At 39.7% G+C, this 20,548-nt stretch overlaps 1 protein-coding gene and 1 long non-coding RNA gene across 8 annotated transcripts in view; one reads left to right on the forward strand and one right to left on the reverse strand.

Annotated features, from left to right (window-relative positions):
• Window positions 1–20,548, forward strand: part of FLT1 (fms related receptor tyrosine kinase 1) — a 138,959-nt gene that overhangs the window by 67,322 nt on the left and 51,089 nt on the right. For all 7 annotated transcript variants that reach the window (XM_083498858.1, XM_083498859.1, XM_083498857.1 and 4 more), the window contains 3 exons: window positions 9,012–9,126; window positions 14,338–14,446; window positions 16,857–17,147. In XM_083498858.1, coding sequence (XP_083354984.1) covers window positions 9,012–9,126; window positions 14,338–14,446; window positions 16,857–17,147 — 515 coding nt within the window. The remainder of the gene's footprint in view (window positions 1–9,011; window positions 9,127–14,337; window positions 14,447–16,856; window positions 17,148–20,548) is intronic.
• Window positions 1,074–9,062, reverse strand: LOC310704950. Its single transcript, XR_014525113.1, has 3 exons — window positions 8,960–9,062; window positions 4,710–4,825; window positions 1,074–3,583 (listed from the first exon to the last, which is right to left on the reverse strand). It is a non-coding gene; the product is annotated as an uncharacterized lncRNA (long non-coding RNA).

The raw sequence follows: 20,548 nt of genomic DNA on the forward strand, positions 1-20,548 counted from the left end.
CCATCAGATCCCTAAGCATGTGCACAAAAGGTGCAAGTTTGCGTGCATAGCAAAGTAAGAGCGAGATTTGTGATTCACATTTTTAACTAAACTCTGTGAACTAATATGCATATGTTGTGTCCACTGTGTCCACAGTACACAATTTCCAGGTTGTGTAGGGTAATAATATGACCAATTATTGCTATTGACATGGATTTTTAAATAATCCTCAAATGTTTTTGAATATTCACCATTTGTTGCACGGCTCTTTTTTATTGGATACTTTCCAGCTACAAGTCATCCCTGTGAGCTAATAAGTACTTCTGAATAGCAAACAGGATGACCCATTTATCATACATGGATAATTAATTGCCATGATTGACAATGTTAAGTATCACAATGCACAATGAATGCATTTTTGCAATATTTCCAGGTGATTCATAGTGAAACCAGAACAAGTCATGATGGATTTTATACATTCACAGAAATCTATCATCTCCCACATAAGTGCGCTTGACACAAATACTTGCATTCTGCCACAAATCACCACATATTAAAAATCAAGGGACTTTGCACCTCCAACCAGTTCTGCAAGGTCAGAACAACAACCTCAGAAGCCTGAATTGGAAATAACAATATTAAAATTTGAAGACGTGAATATGAAAGCTGGTGCAGTGCAGTGGCAAGGCTACTGAGCTATGAACAAGAAAGACATTGGTTCAAATATTTCCTTAGCTGTAATCGGAGCCGGCTAACCCATGAGGCAAGGTGAGGTGACTGCCTTGGGTAGCAGGATCCACCGGGGCAGCAGATCCGTCCTCCAAGGAATGCCTCACCCGCTGATGCCACCACTGCCACATACTCCTTGGAAGCTAGATCTGCCACTTCCTTGGCTTTAGCCACCCTGCCAATGCCACCTCAAGAGCGGCCTCTTGGCAAATAGGAGGCACTGTTTGCCTCCTCCCACCCCTAGGGAGGAAATGGTAGGGGCTGCCATCTAGGGTCTCCTAGGGTCTGTACTTGTCCACTGTGATTCAGAGCAAACCCACCCACCCCCGCATACCCTTTGATTCCCACTTCAATTGTGCTGCAACTATGGTATGGGGATTGCCCCATTTTTTGCCCTGGGGTAAAGCCTCTAGAGGGGTGCCATTAAGGTCCCAGCCTCTGCGTGTATGTACACAAATGTGCGTGGGGGGTTACTAAACTGGGTCTTCAACCCGGGGGAAATAAAGCCTTGTTTCACCCGTGGGTGTGATTGATTTGATTCCCCCACCCCCACTCATTCCCAGGTTAGAGCTTCACTCACCCATTTGTCCCCGATGTAGATTTTTATTCTCCCCCTTTGTTCCTGATGCAGATCGTCATTCTCCCCTTTTTTCTTGGTCACGGGGTGGCACCATTTTGTGGTTTGCCTGAAGTGCCAAAATGTCTATGATCTCCATAAGTAGGTTTAGGGAATTCACACACCCACACCCTTTTTGCAATGATTTGACAGGGAGTGCAGACCTTGTTTGCCTTATGATGTGACAACTTTAGCTTGACTCTCAGCTGTGAGAGGATTGGGATGTGAGGAATCTCCCAGTGTTCTTTTCTGACCCTAACTCTTTCTCTGTGTGCCAGCAGAACGTTCTGGGGCGGATCCTACTTGGACAGAGCCTGGCTAGTGTATGAATAACTGACTGTAGACCTATAAGATCCATGTTCTCTGTCCACACTGTCATCATATATCTTACTGTTTTAAGACCTGCCAGTCAAAGTGCAGTTTAAAGATAAAGAACTATAAGAAGGGAGAGTGGGGCCTTGAAGCTGCCTATTAGTTATTAGTACCTGGACAACAGACTGAACAGATACACAGATTACCTTGGCACAGTTTTCCTCACTGGTGAGATGGATTGCATTTTTATTTAAATTACAATAATTACTTCTGTGATACATACTGTACATACAACCTTGTATCAAATTGGTGTCCTCTTTTGACCATTTTGGGTGTGATGCATTTCCACATTCTTTGTAATTTATAAATGGCCACCCTAGATCACATCTCCTACACACTTGAGCTCCCTTGAAGATGAGGTGTTTCTGTCCCTGCCATGCTCTCCCACTTGGCTATTATCTCCTGGTTAATCACAACTTCCAACAGCTTTCAGTTCCATTTCTAATATATCAAGGACCACAGATTGTCATTAAAGCATGTCTTGACCTTTTTTGAACCCAGCAATGTGATGGGAAAGGAAAACTTGCCCACCTTGCAAAAAAATAAAAACATTTATTAAAAAACAAAATTCCTATTATGTCAAATCTTTATTTTGTTCTTAAGTGTAAGGTATATTAATATTACTGAGTTTCCATTGTCTTCTTATGTTATGCATTACAGTAAGCAGCCTCCTTGTTGTCGTTGTCACCTATTTTTGTTACCATTCATTGTATGTTATCCATTTCTACTCCCCACAACCAGAATTTTAAAAGGGGCAGAAACGTCAGCCTTGGGCAGATCAAACCCTCTGGGTAACTGAAAGTAGCTGTTTGGATCCAGCTTCTATTTTTAGTATTTTTAATTAGTATTTTGTATTTTGATATAGATGATTAGATTTGTTTTACGGGATTTTATGGGATTTCTTGTGGATAAGGAATAAATGGGCAATTTTTAAAAAACAACCCATAATTTGTAAACTATGCACTCAGTGTGTAGAATTATTATAGATTTGTACAGTGATAGTAACATGTTCAACTCTCTCCTGATGAAATTAAAGGCGCTTAAAGCAGCTTAATTTTGGTCCTACATTATCTGTTTGCCTTCTGTTTGGTTCAAACCATTGCACTTAAGCTTTTCACTGTTTGTTTTTAATTGATTGGATGTGTTTTTATCAGAAGTGTATTGTAATCAATGGTGAAGTTCTGCATTGAGTGGATACTATTTAGAAAGTACATCCATTCATGCACAACTGTTCTGGGAACTTTCCCCAGTTACATCAGCACCTCTTCTTTGATAGCAACATACTCTGAATTTTCTAATGCATTAAAGATGTTCTTTGAGGCATTTTAGCTAATTTGAACATATGAAGGTGTCTTATATCTGAGTCAGACCTTTGGCCCATTTAAGTTAGTACAGTCTCCTGGGTATACTTTCCTCAGATAGATAATTACTGCAATTGACATGGAGATCTAATGTTTGCAAAGTGTGTGCTCTTCCTCTGTTTAGTGATCATTGTGAATTAATTAGTTCAAGCCACAGTTTTCAGTAACTGAACTGATGTAATTCTTTGTGAAACAAGCTTTTAAAAACAATTTGTGCTCTTTTATGTATCACAAACTGACCCTGGATCAGTCTAACGCAGGGAAATCTGTAGATTATCTTGTGGCTTATAAATGCAATGAATGACTGTAATAATGAGATTGTTACCAAATGCAGGTGGACATTATTTCAAACTGGACATGCTTTCAGTAGTTTTAGTGCAGTGATGGGGAACTTGTGGCCCCCCCCAACTGTTGTTGAACTCCAAGTCTCATTAGCTCCAGTCAAGATGTCAGGAATCATGGAAGTTGTTGGTTAGCAACATCTGGAGAGCCACAAGTTCCTCATATATTGTTTTAGTGGAAAACACTGAAATAAAGAAATAAGGGAAATTGTACCATTTTCATAGAATCTTGGAGAAGTGGGAAAAGAAATGCCATTTTTAAAAAATAAAATACAGGCAACAATTGATTTGCTTGCACCCAATTGATGTGCGATCGTGCATGTGCACACAGTGCCAAACCCAGAAGTGACCCTAAAACATCACTAAAACATCAGGATAGAATGGGGGCGGGCAAAACGGGGGTGGGCCAAGGTGGAATACTTTATGTGGGCCATGCCAACATGCGCAGGGATACGGAACGTAACCCCTGTGCAAAACAAAGGATTGCCTGTACAATCCTTTTATATTCGCTTTAGAGGTAATAGCCTTCTCAAGATGATTTACAAAATAAAAGCATGTAACTGTAATATACAGTGAACTAAAACAGCATTAAAATAACAGCATCAAAAAAAAAAGGCATCAAAATGACTATTTTATATAATAGTAACTGAAATTAGGGCTGTGCACTGGATCTGGCCAAATTCCAGATCCTGAACCAAATCAGGCCTATTTGGGTTGACTTGTGATTTGAACTGAGTTAAAGCAGCCTCAGTTCACCCTGGGTCAGATCAAGTCCACCTGGAGCTATCTGGCCTGCCGAAATTGGATGGTCTGGTAGTGAGGAGAGAGAAGCAGAAGGCCTCCCCCCCCTCACCTGACCCCCCAACCAGAAGTTTAATCAGGGTTTTAAAACCTGATTAAACATGGGGGCAGTTGAAGAATTAGGGTTTTTAAATAATTAAACAAATTTCTTTAGGGGGAAAAGGTAGAATGTCATTTTTAAAAGTTATTTAGGAGGTTTTGCTAAGAGTTCAGCAGTTCAAGAGCACATTTGGTCAAGTAGTGCTACTGTAGTAACCTTGTTCACTTGTTTTGCTGGGTTCTATGTCAAGTTCCCTGCTACCCAAATGGATGTTGCATATAATGGTTATGATACATGTTACATGAAACGATCAAGTGTTGTTTTCGTTCAGTGACATAAAGGACTGAGGAAGTTAATGCCTTAGGAAAGGATTGGTACTTCTTTGATCAATGCTAGTTATTTGATCACAAACTTGTGGTTTTAAATCCTACTTTTCTGAAGGCAATGATTTACATATGAAAGTAACTTACTAATGCAGGAATTTGATTCATTTGTTTTGAAGAAGCTTGCACCCAGGTCTTGAGAAGTAAAACATTTGATCCAAAGTCAAAGCTGTTCCATTCAAAGCGGAACTGTGAACACCTAGCTTTAAACAAAACAAGAGTCTCTCTCCAAAAGAATGTAAAGAGATGAACGCAATGTAACAAGCATTCCAATAGACTTATTACCATATGCATCAAATTAGGTTTAAGACAATAAATTAGTTCCATAAAGGGTGATTAAGAGCCAGGACATTATGTAACATAACCAGCATTCCCGCCCACTCTTGAAATTTCATAATCAACAATACGTTGTGGCATTCTCCTTCCGCTCTACAAGATTGAAGACATTTAAAATGTTTTGACATAAATTTCCATATTTTCACAATTTGTGAGGATTTATTCCAAACTTAGTATGTATAAAAAAATAGAAGACTTTGGCCATCTTCAGATGCTTGCAGCCAGTGTTTAGCAGACAAGAATGATGACAGGCATAGCTCATGTGCTTATTCCCACAGGCCCCCTCATATGTTTACTTAAGACTGGGGATGCAGGTGGTACTGTGATCTAAACCACTGAGCCTCTTGGGCTCGCCGATCAGAAGTTTGGCAGCTCAAATCCACTCGATGGGGTGAGCTCCTGTTGCTCTGTCCCAGCTTCTGCCAACCTAGCAGTTTGAAAGCATGCCAGTGTGAGTAGATAAATAGGTACCACTGTGGAGGGAAGGTAAACGGCATTTCCATGTACTCTGATTTCTGTCATGGTGTTCCATTGTGCCAGAAGCGGTTTAGTCATGCTGGCCACATGACCCAGAAAGCTGTCTGTGGACAAATGCTGGCTCCCTCGGCCTGAAAGCGAGATGAGCACCGCACCCTATATAGTGGTACCTTGGTTTACATACGCTTCAGGTTACAGACTCCACTATTCCAGAAATAGTACCTTGGGTTAAGAACTTTGATTCAGGGCGAGAACAGAAATCATGCTCTGGCGGCGCAGCAGCAGCGGGAGGCCCCATTAGCTAAAGTGGTGCTTCAGATTAAGAACAGTTTCAGGTTAAGAACGGACCTCTGGAACAAATTAAGTACTTAACCCAAGGTACCACTGTAGTCGCCTTTGACTGGACTTAACCATCCAGGGGTCCTTTACCTTTTTGTTGTTATTATTGTTGTTGTTTAGTCGTGTCCGACTCTTAGTGACCCCATGGACCAGAGAATGCCAGGCACTCCTGTCTTCCACTACCTCCCACAGCTTGGTCAAACTCATGTTCGTAGCTTTGAGAACACTGTCCAACCATCTCCTTTATGTTTGTAGCTTCAAGAACACTGTCTAACCATCTCCTTTACTTGAAACTGACTCTGATGAATGCCTGAACAGGGCTATTCTCATGTTGTTATTTAGTTTTTGAAACCAAGGAACTAAAGAAATAGTAATGTAAGCAAGTTTTTCATGTTAAAAAAAGAGTCTGCTTTGGAAGGGAGAATCTGTCTTAATACTAACAGATGTTTTTATGAGACATAGACAGTTATACTGAAAGATCTGGTTGTTAACTCTACACATTTGTCCAGGTCCCAATACAGTCCTGCCAATTTGGATTCTACTCTCACACTTGACCAGAAATCAAACAGGCCATCTGTAACATGACAGAGTTTAAATAAGGTTTTGGATAGATCTTTAGATTGTAAGCCCCCTTGGAGACAAACTATTAACATTTAGAAAAGCTGCTGTATGCCACTCTGAGCCTATGCAATAGAATGGGATATACAGTTGCAATCAAAATTATTCAACACCTCACAACTGCACAAATACAACAGGTGTTGTCTCAAGCACACCTGATGCAACTAATCAAGGGCTTCATTAGTTGCACCAGGTGTGCTTGAGCTGGAACACATGAAATACCTGAGCTGGGTTTGCTGAGTGTTAAATTTGGCTGCATGTTAGAAATATGGCTAAGTCAAGAGAATGGTTCCAAAAGGTAAGAGAAGATATCATCACCCTTCACAAACAAGGAGCAGGATACAAAAAGATAGTGAAGGCACTATCTTTGTTCCTAGAGACACCATTGGAAGCACAGTTCGCAAGTTCAAAGTTAAAGTAACACTGGTTACACTACCTGGACTGGGCAAAAAAAAAGATTTCTGAGAAGGCAGGCTGGGGAAAATCCTCAAATGACTGCAAAAAAGCTGCAGCAAGACTTGGGGGTAGCAGGCACTGAGGTTTCAGTGAGCACATTAAGGCCGTACTAAACACAGATTTCCATGCCAGAACTCTACACCACTACTGACCCAAAAGCACAAGAAAAGTTGGCTCCAATATGCTCAAAATCATATAAATAAGCCACAGAAGTTTTGGGGTTCTGTTTTGTAGAGCAATGAAACAAAATTGGAACTTTTCAGCCCCATGGATCAACGTTACATCTGGAGGAGAAAGAATGAAGCATATGCTGAAAAGAACACTCTGCCTACAGTGAAGCATGGTGGTGGCTTGGTGATGCTGTGGGGCTGCTTTGCATCCTCTGGCACTGGAAACTTGAAGTGTATGAAAGGCAGGATGGATTCATTGAAGTATCAGGAAATCCTAGGAGGAAACATCATGTTGTCTGTGAGGAAGCTGACGCTTGGGCTTCATTGGACCTTCCAACATGACAATGATCCCAAGCATACCTTAATTTCCCCTAAGGCTTGGTTGCAGAAGTCCTGGAAAGTTCTACAGTGGCCATCAGTCACCTCACTTGAACCCCATAGGAAATCTCTGGTGGGATTTGAAGAAGGCGGTTGCAGCACGCAGACCCAATATTCTTGAACTGGAGACATTGCTCATGAGGAATGGGCTAATATTCCTCAGGAATGCTGCCGGAAGCTGCTGTCTAACTATACATCTTGTTTGCAGCAGGTCATAGCAGCAAAAGGCTTCTCTACTAAGTAATAAAGATGCTTGCAATGAAGGGGTTGAAAAATAGTGAAACTGGAGAATGCAGTATAAGTTGCAATTTCAGCTGAATTTTTAAGCATCCATTGTGTTGCTATTTCAATTGCAAACAGCTGAAAGTTGGTAAATTTTGATAATAAACCTGATGGGAGTTGAATAATTTTGATTGCAACTGTAAATCAGATAAAGAAATTAGAGACTTCATATTTTAAACATTTCTTACTTGAGCTTCAAAACCCTTCTCTGGTAAATGAAACCCAACTCTTGTCCATACGTTTCACATGTTAATGACTTGTACCTGGAAAACTTAATGAGTGGTCAGAGGGAGAAGACTAGGAGGAGGAGGAGGTGTCAGAAGCTGAAGAAGTAACAGGGTTTAGTGAGTAGGAAGAGTCTGTGGCAGAGAGCAGCCCAGAGTTATGCAAAGTTATACAATGTATAGTTATACTAATCAAGTAAAAATCATTTAAATACCATACATTAAGTCCGCAACTTACCGTATTTTTTGCACCATAACACTCACTTTTTTCCTCCTAGAAAGTAAGGGGAAATGTCTGTGCGTGTTATGCAGGGAATGCCTACGGGTGGCATGCCTACAGATTTTCCTCCTCTAAAAACTATGTGCGTGTTATGGTCGGGTGCGTGTTATAGAGCGAAAAATACGGTACTTACACTATCACAACCTTATGTGTGGGGTGGGGGTTTATTCATTTTTTCTCCACCCGCAACCCCAGTGGGGTTTTTTTTGCTGACTGGGTTTTGGGAAAGGAGTGAGAGGGCTCTCCCCAAGCCCTTGTGCCACCTTTTCAAAGCCCAGTAATCATGGTGGTGCCTTCCTTACAAGCCTTTGGGAAGGAGATGTGAGAGCTCTGGGAAGGTCACAAGAGGGGCCTGCAAAGCTCTCAGGGCCCTCCTGCAACCTTCCCAGATCCCGGTAAGCAGCCCTCCACATCAAGGGGAGTTGGTTCTGGGGGTTCCTGATTTTGTACAATTTTGCCTTGACGCACAGACCCTCGGAACTGAACCCTTGTGTAAGTGGCATGCTCACTGTGTAATGTGTGTGTGTGCATACTGCACATGTCTTTAGGCTACATAAGGCACATAATGCACATATTACACTGTACCTCAAACGTGCTCAGATTTGTGTGAGGGATAAAATTCAGATTATAGCATAAACCATAAAATTCAAATCTTGAACTTAAATCTATACTACAGTGTATAACTAAACAATGTTTTAAGAAGTTTAGCTGTGGGTATCTCATAATTAAGCCTGCGCAATGGGCCCCAACTGCAACCCATTGTCTGTAATGACTTACCAATTTGATGTCCTACTTCACTCTTACCAAACTCTCATTGCTCTCATCATAGGTATGAATTTTGCTCCAATCCAGAGAGACCTTTCATCTTGAAACCTGGGAGCACTATAGGAAACAGAATCGAAACCATCACACAGAAAACAGCAATAATAGAGGGAAAGAATAAGGTATGGTAATTTTAAAGATAAAGTACTTCAACCTTGGGTATTCGTACCATGAACTGTTTTTAAATGCTGGATGATTAGTTGCTGGAAGTCTCTTCACAGCTGAGAAGAGGTTTCAGAAATCAAATCCCAGCTTATTTCTGTTGCAGTGTCGTAGTCACATTACAGAAGTACATATTCTGTTCACAATTCTTGTGGATATTGGCCATGCTATCCGTGCAAATAGCAGATTGGTCCCATAAGGTAGTGTGCCTTTGGTAACTCAGTAAGGAGCTGTTAATAATTAGCAGCAGAAGCCTCTTTTGATGCTTAAATTCTCATTTTGATGCTGTCTGGGACTGGATAGGACAAACATTATGTCTCAAATTGAACAAACTATTACATGATATCAAATCCCACCCATACTGCAAACCTTACCAAACAACTTTGAATTCCAAGACACACCATTCTGCACCACTTCCCACGTATCTGGTTTTTAAGTTAATTTGCTAATAGTTGCGATGCTACTTTGGTAGTCACAAAAACTTGGAAAGGGTTCAGATAAGAGTCATGAGGATATCTGAAGATTTGAGAATATTATTTTACAAAAGAGACAGTTGGGGATGGTTTCAACACAATCTGAAATTTTATCCAGGGTGAGGCAATTCTGGAAAATACTACAGAGTATTTTCACACAGAAGCACAGTGACAGCCAGCAGAAGACACATGCTCCAGAAATATCCATGGCAGTGATTTGCATATGGTCCATTTTGTATTCACTTGTGCTTCCTCTTTTGGTGCTTCCTGGTAGTGTATTATATTGTTCTATGTGTCTAGAGGACAATTAAAAAGAGGAGAAGCATGTTCAAACTTATCTTGACTTAGCTGACTCAAGTGCTTTTTTGAGCAAATGATAGTGTTTTGGGGAAGAATAGTTACACATCAGGTGAAACAATAAATCAATAGTCTAAAGCAGGGCCAGGGATCTATTGCCAAAGATCTGCATGTGGACTTCTGCTTTTCTTCATGTGGCCTAATTCCATGTTGGTAGAGAAGCCTAGAGCAGAAGAAAGAGTGTAGAAAGTGGAGAGTGGAAGAGAGAGCTGAAACAGATGGATTCATGGAAGGAAAGGGGGAGGCAGAAGTCCTCTCCCAAGTCATCCACCCCTGAGAAGAAACTACAGATATCAGGGAACCTAATTCTACATTAAGCTGAAATGACAGAACAGACTTCCCCCAAATCGGGTGCCAAATCATACATTTGTTGCCAACCCTAGTGGGATTTTCTACTTTTGTTTCAGGTTCATTAGTTCTTAAAACTATATTTGAACATATTTCTGATAAAGTTAGCATACTTTTATGTAGAGCAGTAGAGATTCATTCAACTGGCACATCTGAAGATTGGAGGAGGGATGATACAAAGATGGCAGTGACTAACTGCTTTTTTCTGACATGAGTGATTCTATTGAAACAAAAGAAAAAGCTTTCATAGTTTTGAACTCGCTCTGACATTTAAAATGTTTTGGCAAGGGTAATGGTGGGTGGCTTACCAGCCTGAGTGTTACTATGGAAATTTCTCTTTGAACAGAAGTGATTTGGCAAGTTTGGTTCACCTTTGAGACTATTTGTGTCAAGTTTGACTATTGTTAATGTGGGATAGAAGAGATATCAAATTCACCTTCTAACCAAAGTTTGTTAGACTTTAGTGTTGCAGACGGAGTTAAGCAAAATCCAATTTAATCCTAACATGTAAAAACACGGGTCAAATTTCTCTGTGAGTCTATGCAAGAAACAAGTCAGAAGGTGACAATAAAACCTGAATAAATGTCTATGACTGCTCAGGTGCTTGGCTTTTCAGTATGTGTCTTATCATATTGGAATGAGACTTGTGTAGGCAAGAGTCTTCTTTGTTTATATCGCAGCAGTGCAGAATGATTCCAGCATGCTAGGGTATGTTTTGTCTTTTTGTGCTATAAATTAACATGGCTTCTCCTTTATGGCTGTGTGTGCACACCATACATTGAAAGCACATTATTCCCCCCAAATAATCTGTAATTTCTCATCACAGAGCCATAATGCTCAGCACACTTAACAAACTATAGTTCCTAGAATTCTTGTGGGGAAAATAATGTGCTTTCAGTGTTGTGTGTATGCAGCCTAAATGCTGGAAGTGAAATCCCATTGGGATGGGATGTACTGAACTATCAGGCTTATAGCCAATGGTGTAATTGTAAATTTTGATATGCAGGAGATCATTGTGACAGTCTCCAAAGCCATGCCCAAAGGAGAATCCAAAAATACAGGCACCTGTGCTGATCCATTTTATGGAAATAATACTCAGTTTATCAGGGTCACCATGACTGCAGTCCTCAGTGGTGCTTACTTCTGACTGTGTAGGTTCAATGGGAAAAACATGATGACCTTTAACAGAAGTTCTTCAGCCAGCTGAAATGTATTTATTATTCATTTATTTTATCAATTTTTTGAAACAACTTCTAAATGAGTCTCAAGACTATATACGTGAAAACAATTAAAAATAGCTTTAAAAACAGTGCAAAAAAGACACTTGATTTAAAACAATGCAGTATGAACTCATAATGTGTAGATCATTTCACCCAGCTGGAAAACCTATTGAAAGAAAAATGTATATTGTTTCCAGAATGGTGAAAACCCGTTGTGCCTTAAGAGGGATGCTGTTCCACAAAATGGGTATAGCCACACTGGAAACCCTTCTCCAAGTTACTGTGGATCAGGGTTCTGCTATTTTAGGGACTTAGGTGGGTAACCTTCCTACAAACACAGTGACTAACTGGTAAGGGGTAAGGCAGTCTCTCAAGTAACCTGGCCCTGAGCTGCATCAAGTCTTATATGGACTAGTAGCAGATCAGCCAGTGTAGATCCCCCAGATAAGGTGTTATATGCTGGTAATAGTTTATTCTTACAACCATCCTTATTGCCATGTTCTGTATTAGCTGCAGCCTCTGTAGCAACCTCCAGGGTAGCCCCACATAAAGAGCATTACAGTAATCCAGCCTTGAGGCTGCTAATGCATGGGCAACTGTAGTCAAATTATTCATCTAGCTTCAATTAGAAATGCTAACAATCTTGCAAATAAGTGTTGCCATTTGAACTTCTAGTGTAAAGTAGCTCAATTATTTTCCTCATTCTCTGACTTCCTACATGCTAATCTTTAACAAATAACATTGGAAAGTCTCATTGTCACCTCATTCATTTTGCCAAAACATGGAGCTTCTTCCAATTATCTTGGCACCCCAGGACATGCCTTCATTGCTACCTCTCTGAAAAAACAACCTGGAGCTGTCCTCTCCCATGTGTATGCCCTCCACTGTTCTACTGCTTATAACCACAACTGTTTCTTTTTACACAAAAAGTACTGCTGTTTTCTGAGATGGCAAGAGGGGAACGGCTGAATTCCCAGACCAGTGGAAATATCAGCATGGCTAATAATGAAATCTGCATTCAGAATTCCAGAATGTATTTTAAAATGTCAACCAACTGTCATTTAAAAAACTTGCCCAGATACATGTACATGAAAGATTGATTCTCTTAGGTGTGATGTTGAGAGTTTTATGTTACAAAATAATTGCTCCCATTGTTAGCTACTTGCTCTTCTTATCTGTGGCTAATCACAAACAAGGGAAACATTTGCTTTGTAAGCAAACCTTCAGAGCAAGAATGAGATCTATCCTTGAGGAAATAGCCAGAATACCAGTTTGAAGTATGCCACATCTTAGTATTTGAGTGTTAGCAAGATTATACAAGAGCTTCATTTAAGAATGGGTGTCTGTTCTCATTCCCATGCCCTTCCTGTTTTCAGACAAAATGAGATTTGTCCTCAGAATCTCCTTCTTACACTACCCTTTAAGTAGTGTTATAGAACAGTGGCGGCTAATCTGTAATGTTGTTGGACTCTGATTCCTATCAGCCTCAGCCAGCATGGCCATGTCTGACATGATGGAAGTTGCAAGCCAGCACAATCAGGAGGGTCACAGGTTCCCCATCCCTGTTATAGAAAATTTGATATATACTTGGCATGTCATTTTGTTTTTTTAAAAAACACAAAGCAAAACACCACCTGAATTACCTATATAACTGTGTAGCGCGGGGGTGTGATTCTTAATACCCACTGCAGTGAGACAAGATAAAGTGTGGATAAACCCTCAAAGCCTCAGGTGCAATAAGCTGCTTCCAAACTCTGCTGTTGTAGGAAACAGAGAGGTGGGGGCAACAGCATCTTAGGGCTCCACACAAATGATTATAGTCTGCATGAGTGATGCCTTCGTGTCCAACATGTTGGTCCCAAGCTACCAGTGGGGAGGAGGGTGGCTGGTGAATGGAACCAAATGTACACTTCATCAGGATCAGACCTATGTCTAGTTACAGATAGGTAGCCGTGTTGGTCTGCCATAGTCAAAATAAAAAAATTCCTTCCAGTAGCACCTTAAAGACCAACTAAGTTAGTTCTTGGTATGAGCTTTCATGTGCATGCACACTTCTTCAGATACACTGAAACAGAAGTTGCCAGATCCTTCTTTATATAGAAGGATCTGGCAACTTCTGTTTCAGTGTATCTGAAGAAGTGTGCATGCACGAAAGCTCATACCAAGAACTAACTTAGTTGGTCTTTAAGGTGCTACTGGAAGGAATTTTTTTATTTAGACCTATGTGTGTGAGTCTTCTGAGCTCCTTGGCCCTTGGCCAGTGCCTGACTTGGCTGATTTTTGCTGCTGACCGTGATCGCATCTAACATGTTAAAGCCAGGATACAAAATAGTAATATTTTTTTTAAAAGTTAAGAATTAACTTCTACTCTGTTGCACACATGTATCTACATTTTCCAGTATTTTTCTTGCCAACTCCCTTGGCTGGCTGAGTGACCTCTGTGCATCCTGTGGGGTACAGCTCACAGTGCCACACCTAATTTATTGTAACCTGTCATCAGTACATCATGAGAATGAGATAAATCCATGTTAAATCCTAAATGTTCAGAATATAATGATTCTGGAAATATAAAGGTCTCCTGGGTAAGCTGCCTTCCTGTTATGATTCCATTATTTCCTTGGCTTTATATGATGGTGGCACCTCCTAGTTGCTGCACTGCTTTTCACTGAATTAATGGAACAACTGAATCATGTCAGTGTCAGTAGTCAGGAAGATCACTGAAAAATAATTATTAAAAACGGATAAGAACTAAAACTATCCTTTTCCCCAACAGACTGCTAGCATGTTGATTGTGGCTGAATCCAGGTCATCCGGAATCTACAGTTGCATAGCTTCCAATAAAGTGGGAAGTGACGAAAGAAATATTAGTTATTTTGTAACAGGTGAGATACAATTAATGTGATATTAAATCATACAGCTATTGATCGACTACATTTTGACCCATTTCTGTTTGGAGGGATAACAATAGTGAATGAAAATAACAAAAATTATAGGGTGCTAATAGATTAATCCTTATTCTGGAATTACAGTGGTGCCCCGCAAGACGAATGCCTCGCAAGACGGAAAACTCGCTAGACGAAAGAGTTTTCCATTTTGGAGGTGCTTCGCAAAACGAATCTCCTATGGGCTTGCTTCGCAAGGCGACAATGTATTGCGAGTTCCTGCTGGTTTTTTTCCTCCCCCCCCCTTTACTAAGCCGCTAAGCCTCTTATCAGCTGATCCGATCAGCAGATAAGCCGCTAAAAGCAGCTAAAAGCCGCTAATAGCGCTAATAGCGCTAATCCATCAATGGGCTTGCTTCGCAAGACGAAAAAACCGCTAGACGAAGAGAATCACAGAACGGATTCTTTTCGTCTTGCGAGGCACCACTGTATTACTGGCTGGGAATTTTCTCTTCGTTACCAGCCGCCACCTGTGACTTGTGAGCTATTTTCTTCTTCCCCTTAAGGTATTATTACAAAATACCTTCAACATGGCTGGTTCACTTGTAGCTCCGTCATGTATGTTCACAGCAAGGTGTGGGCCTCCGAAGTGAGCATTGGTCTCACATGCCCTGCAAGAAACCAAATGCATGCTGGACTCTATCCATGAACATACTGGTGTGGATCTATTATGGGCTGAACTAAGAAATTACTTTGTAGCATGAGAAAAGCACTTGGGTGAATCCATTCTAACAACTTGTTATAACAAGCTTACCCTTTTCTCCTTACAGTCAACTGCTCTTGCTGAGGGACAAAAAACCCCACAAAAAACACCACCTTTAAACTAATGCCAGTACAAAATGCTGATGGTTGTGAACAAAAGGCCAGGATGCTAAAAAGGATTTCCTTTCAGTATATTCAAAATAGATACTTCAGGGCTAGACTGATTGCTAGAAGTTGTTAGCTTTTCAACAGCTTTCAAGTTTGTTCTCATTTGAAGACTGGCTTCATCAGAGAATGGCAGGAAGGGGACAGGAACATATCTGGGGCAAAAAAAAAAAAAAAGCCTTCTAGAGCCTGTAGAGTGGACCAGATGAATATGTCCTGGGACATGTGTACATTCTGACCACAGGGTAGAAGCACTAGATTCAATATAAGCCTGATCCTTCCCCTATTTTTTGTGGTTGTTTTGCTGGCACACAGCAGGGCCATGGGTGTGTTTGCAATTACTGAGGGTGAGACAGGAACAGCAAAGCCTTATCTCCTGGCTGACCAGTGTCACTAAAGGCATTTTATTTTGAGATTCCTGATGGTGCTTGGCAAAGATAAACAAAATCTTCCATCAGGAAACCTGGGAGCTATTTCCACAGGAAGTTTCAAATCACTACAGTAAATAAAACTCTTTTACATCATTCCAGCCACTCGCTATCCCGCTTTTCTCAGGCTTTAACAAATTCTGTGAGGTGGTTATAAATCAGGAGTCTTTTAAAGAAGAACTTAGTGTAATGTCTTCTTCTAAAATCAGTTTGTTTCTTTTGTCTCAAAATAGCCTGTATACAAAATTATCTCTTTAAACTGGACAGTATTTTTAACATTATGATAGTTACTTTATCAACTGTCCTGTGATCTCTGGATGAAGGGTGATACAAATGTAATAAATAATTATAATAAATAAAGTACGCATTGTGTCAGGATTAGACATAGATATGTCACTTAGCTTTTGCTTGATCTTTGTGTGCAATAACTTGGTTTGTTCATTAGCTAAGTAACATTATATATATGGGAAAGGGAACCTGTAACCCAGCAAATGTAGTTGGACTCCAGTTCCCATCGGCCTCAACCAGCATGGCTAATGGCCAGGGATGATGGGAGTTGTAGTCCAGCATATCTGGAGGCCCAGAGGTTCCCCATCCCTGTGAGGAAGATGTAGCTTTCACATTAGGCTATATATTATGTAGCTCAGAATTTAGCTCAGGGCAATTGCTACTTATACTAAGATCCTTATAATAATTTGAACATAGCAAATGTAAACTGGAATCCATTTCAAATGCTCACCTAATCAAATGCAGGCATAAATATTGATCAGGCAACTGAAACAGGTAATCTAAAGTTATACAGAGGCTATAAAGGAAATTTTATGCGTATATGATTAGACGCCAGTTTTTATTATAAAAGAGAAATCTGAAAATGAGTTTGAACTCTCTATAAATCCTCACAGTCACGAGGCCCTCACTCCTTTGAGAAGCTCAAAAACATGGTCCTCTTTCATTGTTTCCTTGGTAGGAAGAGCAAGAGTTAGCTTCAGATGAGTTTGTGTGGGAGAAGGTGGACTGTGCCCTATGAATAAAAAGTACGTTTTGTTTTTTGACAGATGTGCCAAATGGATTCCATATTAACTTAAAGAAAGCACCAATTGAAGGAGAAACCTTGGTGTTGTCCTGTTTAGCCAACAAATTTCTGTACAAAGACATTGCCTGGTTATTACCAAGGACAGTTAACAACCAAACAAGAATAAAAAAGGCAGCCACTAAGGAGTATTCCATTGGTCTCACTCTCAGCATCAAGAATGTTTCGCTTGAACATTCAGGCACGTACACCTGCCGAGCAAGGAACATATACACTGGAGAAGAAGTGCTTCAAGAGAAAGACGTTACAGTCAGAGGTGAGCACTGTAACAAAAAGGCTGTTTTCTCACGGATCCGCAAATTTAAGAGCGCAAGGAATGATTGTACAACACAACACAACATAAACCATTAAAGGACTCACTAAAAAGTGAAAGTTCTCTCATATAATCTTGATTGATTACTGCTGTACACTTCCAAAAAATGGGAGGTTTGGACATAGGAGGAGTAGCCATGCAAAAATGAACCAAAAAGAGAGAGAAAATAAACAACAAACCCCCCAACCTGGGCTTGCATTTGGCTCAGGAAGATATGTTCTGCTTTGACAAAGATATGGAAGTTGGGATTTGGAAGACTTCCCCATCCCCTGCACTGAATTTTGTGTGTTATGTTGTATTGTTCTTTGCAGTCTCCCACCAAGTGCTAATGAAAAACTTTGGACTACCTTCTCCTCGGCTTTGATATTCGACCTCCTCCTAAGTGTCAAAGCTGCATAAACTGAAAACACTTTTTTTAAAAAATAGAAAAACTGCTGGCTTGGGTCAACATTGGACATTTTATAACTTAACTTTAAAGTGCAGAATAAGCACGGCTCAGTTCGAGAGATTGACTGGACTACAGTATTTTTTACTTTAATCTGCTCTTTGTGGATTTATAAATATTGCCTGCTGAGCAAGTTCTTATGCTTATTTATTTGAAATCATTTTTCTACACTAAATATATTAATCTTTTTTTAAAAAGAAAACCAACAATTCTCAGGGAAGGCTCTGAGGATGCAGAATAAGAAATAAAAATGTTGAAATAAGGCACAGCCCTCTTGTATTGTTTGCATGAATTAGAATATTTAAACCCACTAGAGTTGGACCCTCTTTCTTTGAACAAATAAACTGTGGTAGCTTTCCCAGTGCCCTCCCTTTGGTTCCCTTTCAAATAAATCACAGTGCTACTGTTAAAGGTGTGTTGACATCAGTGGGAAAACTCTTTCCTGATTCATTATGGTATAGTTGTTGTAGCTATCTTTATAAAGGAGAATCACCACATTTACCCCTATTGATGAGATTCCAGTCATCACAGAAAAATGTTTAATGTATTTGTCCAAATCTAAATTTAAAATTAAGGCTTTTAGGAGATATATATTATTTATACACATGCACACACCATTGCTTTTCATATGCAAATGATAATAGGATTTAACATGGGGATTTAAAAATGACTAAACTACTGATGAAGAATTAAAAGTAATTTTTGTTACTTTTAAGCATTCCTTGTCTTTCTATTTTGTGATTTTATTTCAAGGTGTTTCTGTGTATTATAAAATCTGTATAAGAAAGAAGTTACTATTTTTAATAGATCTGATAATTTTATTTTTTTACAATGCATATCTATTATATTTGGAGGGTCGTTCATTTATGATTAATTATTATATAGAATTCTTTTAGCCAAGCATGTGGGGATCACAATAGCGACAGCAAAAATGGGAACAAAAGTGGCTTTGCTATTAAAACAGAGGGTGACAACATGACAATTTCTGGTGCCTGAGAACTCACCCACCCATTTCCTCCTTCAAGGTAGCAGGACCGTGTCCCCCAGCCAAGCTTGTCGTTCACGTGGGAATTGCTTTTGTCAAGTGTGAACTGGTAAACAATAGCATTTCCCCATCATGCCAGTTATGTGGAGCCTAAAATGATTTGAAAACAATTAGCTACCTGGAAGTTGTCAGGGTAAAGAAAAGAATTATTGTTCCTATCTTGAAATTTCACCTATAGCCTTTTTGTATACAGTAGATCTTTTTTCAATATTACCATGATAGCTTCCAGAAACAATATGCATTCTGGCAAAGCAACTTTCTGCTGCTGTTTTTAATACGGTTACAAAGCCAATCCGATTATTGGTAACTGCATTCCAGTGACAGCAAGTGTATTTTACTGTGCATTCTTGGAGGAAAACAGGAAGAGAGAGCCTCATCTCTATAGAAGTTATATGTCAGAAAATATTTTATGGCAAGAAGTAGGCTGCAATGACAGGACTTTATGAATTTGCAGTAGCCTGAAAACTATAGTTTAGGAGTTTGAAGAAGCGAAAGAAGCCGCTGACCGTTGGATTCAATCCACCAAGCACTGATTGTGGGCCAGCTCCACAGGATGAATTGGAATAGCAAGCATATAAGCCTGATTTACAGTCTAATGGAAAGGTTAGAGCACAATACTCACCTGTGGAAATAAAGGTTTATAGCAAATCCTAAGGAAAGGAAGGTATCCTGGCAATTCCATAACTTGGAGTTGGCCAAAGCTTCAACAACCATGTGCTGCAATACTTTGAATGATTGTTACTGCATCACCACCCATGTTGGAATGTATGAAAGAACCTCAATAATCATGTGTAAGAAAAGGGGCTTAGAGGAGTCCCTTTTTGCATTGTAACTGATGCATAGATACCACTGCTAATACTGATTACTGCAGTTGCACTGGAAAGGGATGGATTTTGTTCTTTGTTGGATAATTCCCATATATGATGTGGAGAATAATTTTAAATTATATTTGTATTTCTTTAAGTGCATATTAAAAGTTCAGATGTGTATTTTCTGACTTATCGGTCATTCAACTGATAATATAAGTTGCCTCATAAAGAGATTCAATTGTTAAATGAAATGAGCTGTGCAAAAAGGAGCCAAGATATGTTTAATGTTTTCTTTGTTGGTCATATTTATGTGAGGGTTTTTTTTCTGTCTCAGGGTTAATTTTCTTCTTGCTACTGAAGGCCTAGGTCCACCAATTTGACGGTAGCAGAGGAATTTATACTGCCTCTGCAATTCCATTCATGTTTCTGTAGTTAAAGGATACAGTCCACCATGAACTTCTCCTGTACTGAAATTTATACTGAAGTTCCCTGTTAATTGTATGCAAAATTGGCTAAATGGTTGCAAGTCAAACCGAAAAGAGGTTTCTACCCTAAGGTCAAATGAAAAGAAGCTAAGCTAGTTAGAAGTGCTTGTGAAAATCCCAGTCTGTTACATTCATGAAACACAGAAGTAGGAGTAAGGAAAAGAATGATTTCTTGCCTTAATCAAGCATTTCCAAATCAGCTAATTATGGCAATAGCCTAATAGAAAGTATGTGAAAAGTGATGCAACCTTATCTTTAAGCAAGAAAGCGTTTTTCAATATTGAAAACATGTGTATGGCTATAAACAAATTAAAATTAATCAGAAATAACATACAGACTTTGTGACATCTGTTTTTTTATGGTTTCACTGTCTCAAGTGTCTTGGTTCTGCTGTTTTCTGTAGAAACCCATGGAACACAAAACTTACATACCGTATGTGGTTAGATTCATTCATCTTTTTCTCTTGGCAAACACATTTTCAACTATCATGCCTTTATAGATAGCACTTTGGCAGAAACAAAAATTAAATAAATGGGCAACAGAATATAAACTTCCACAAT

The sequence above is a fragment of the Podarcis liolepis genome (assembly GCF_965112155.1).
Source record: "Podarcis liolepis genome assembly, chromosome: 4".
NCBI lineage: Eukaryota > Metazoa > Chordata > Lepidosauria > Squamata > Lacertidae > Podarcis > Podarcis liolepis.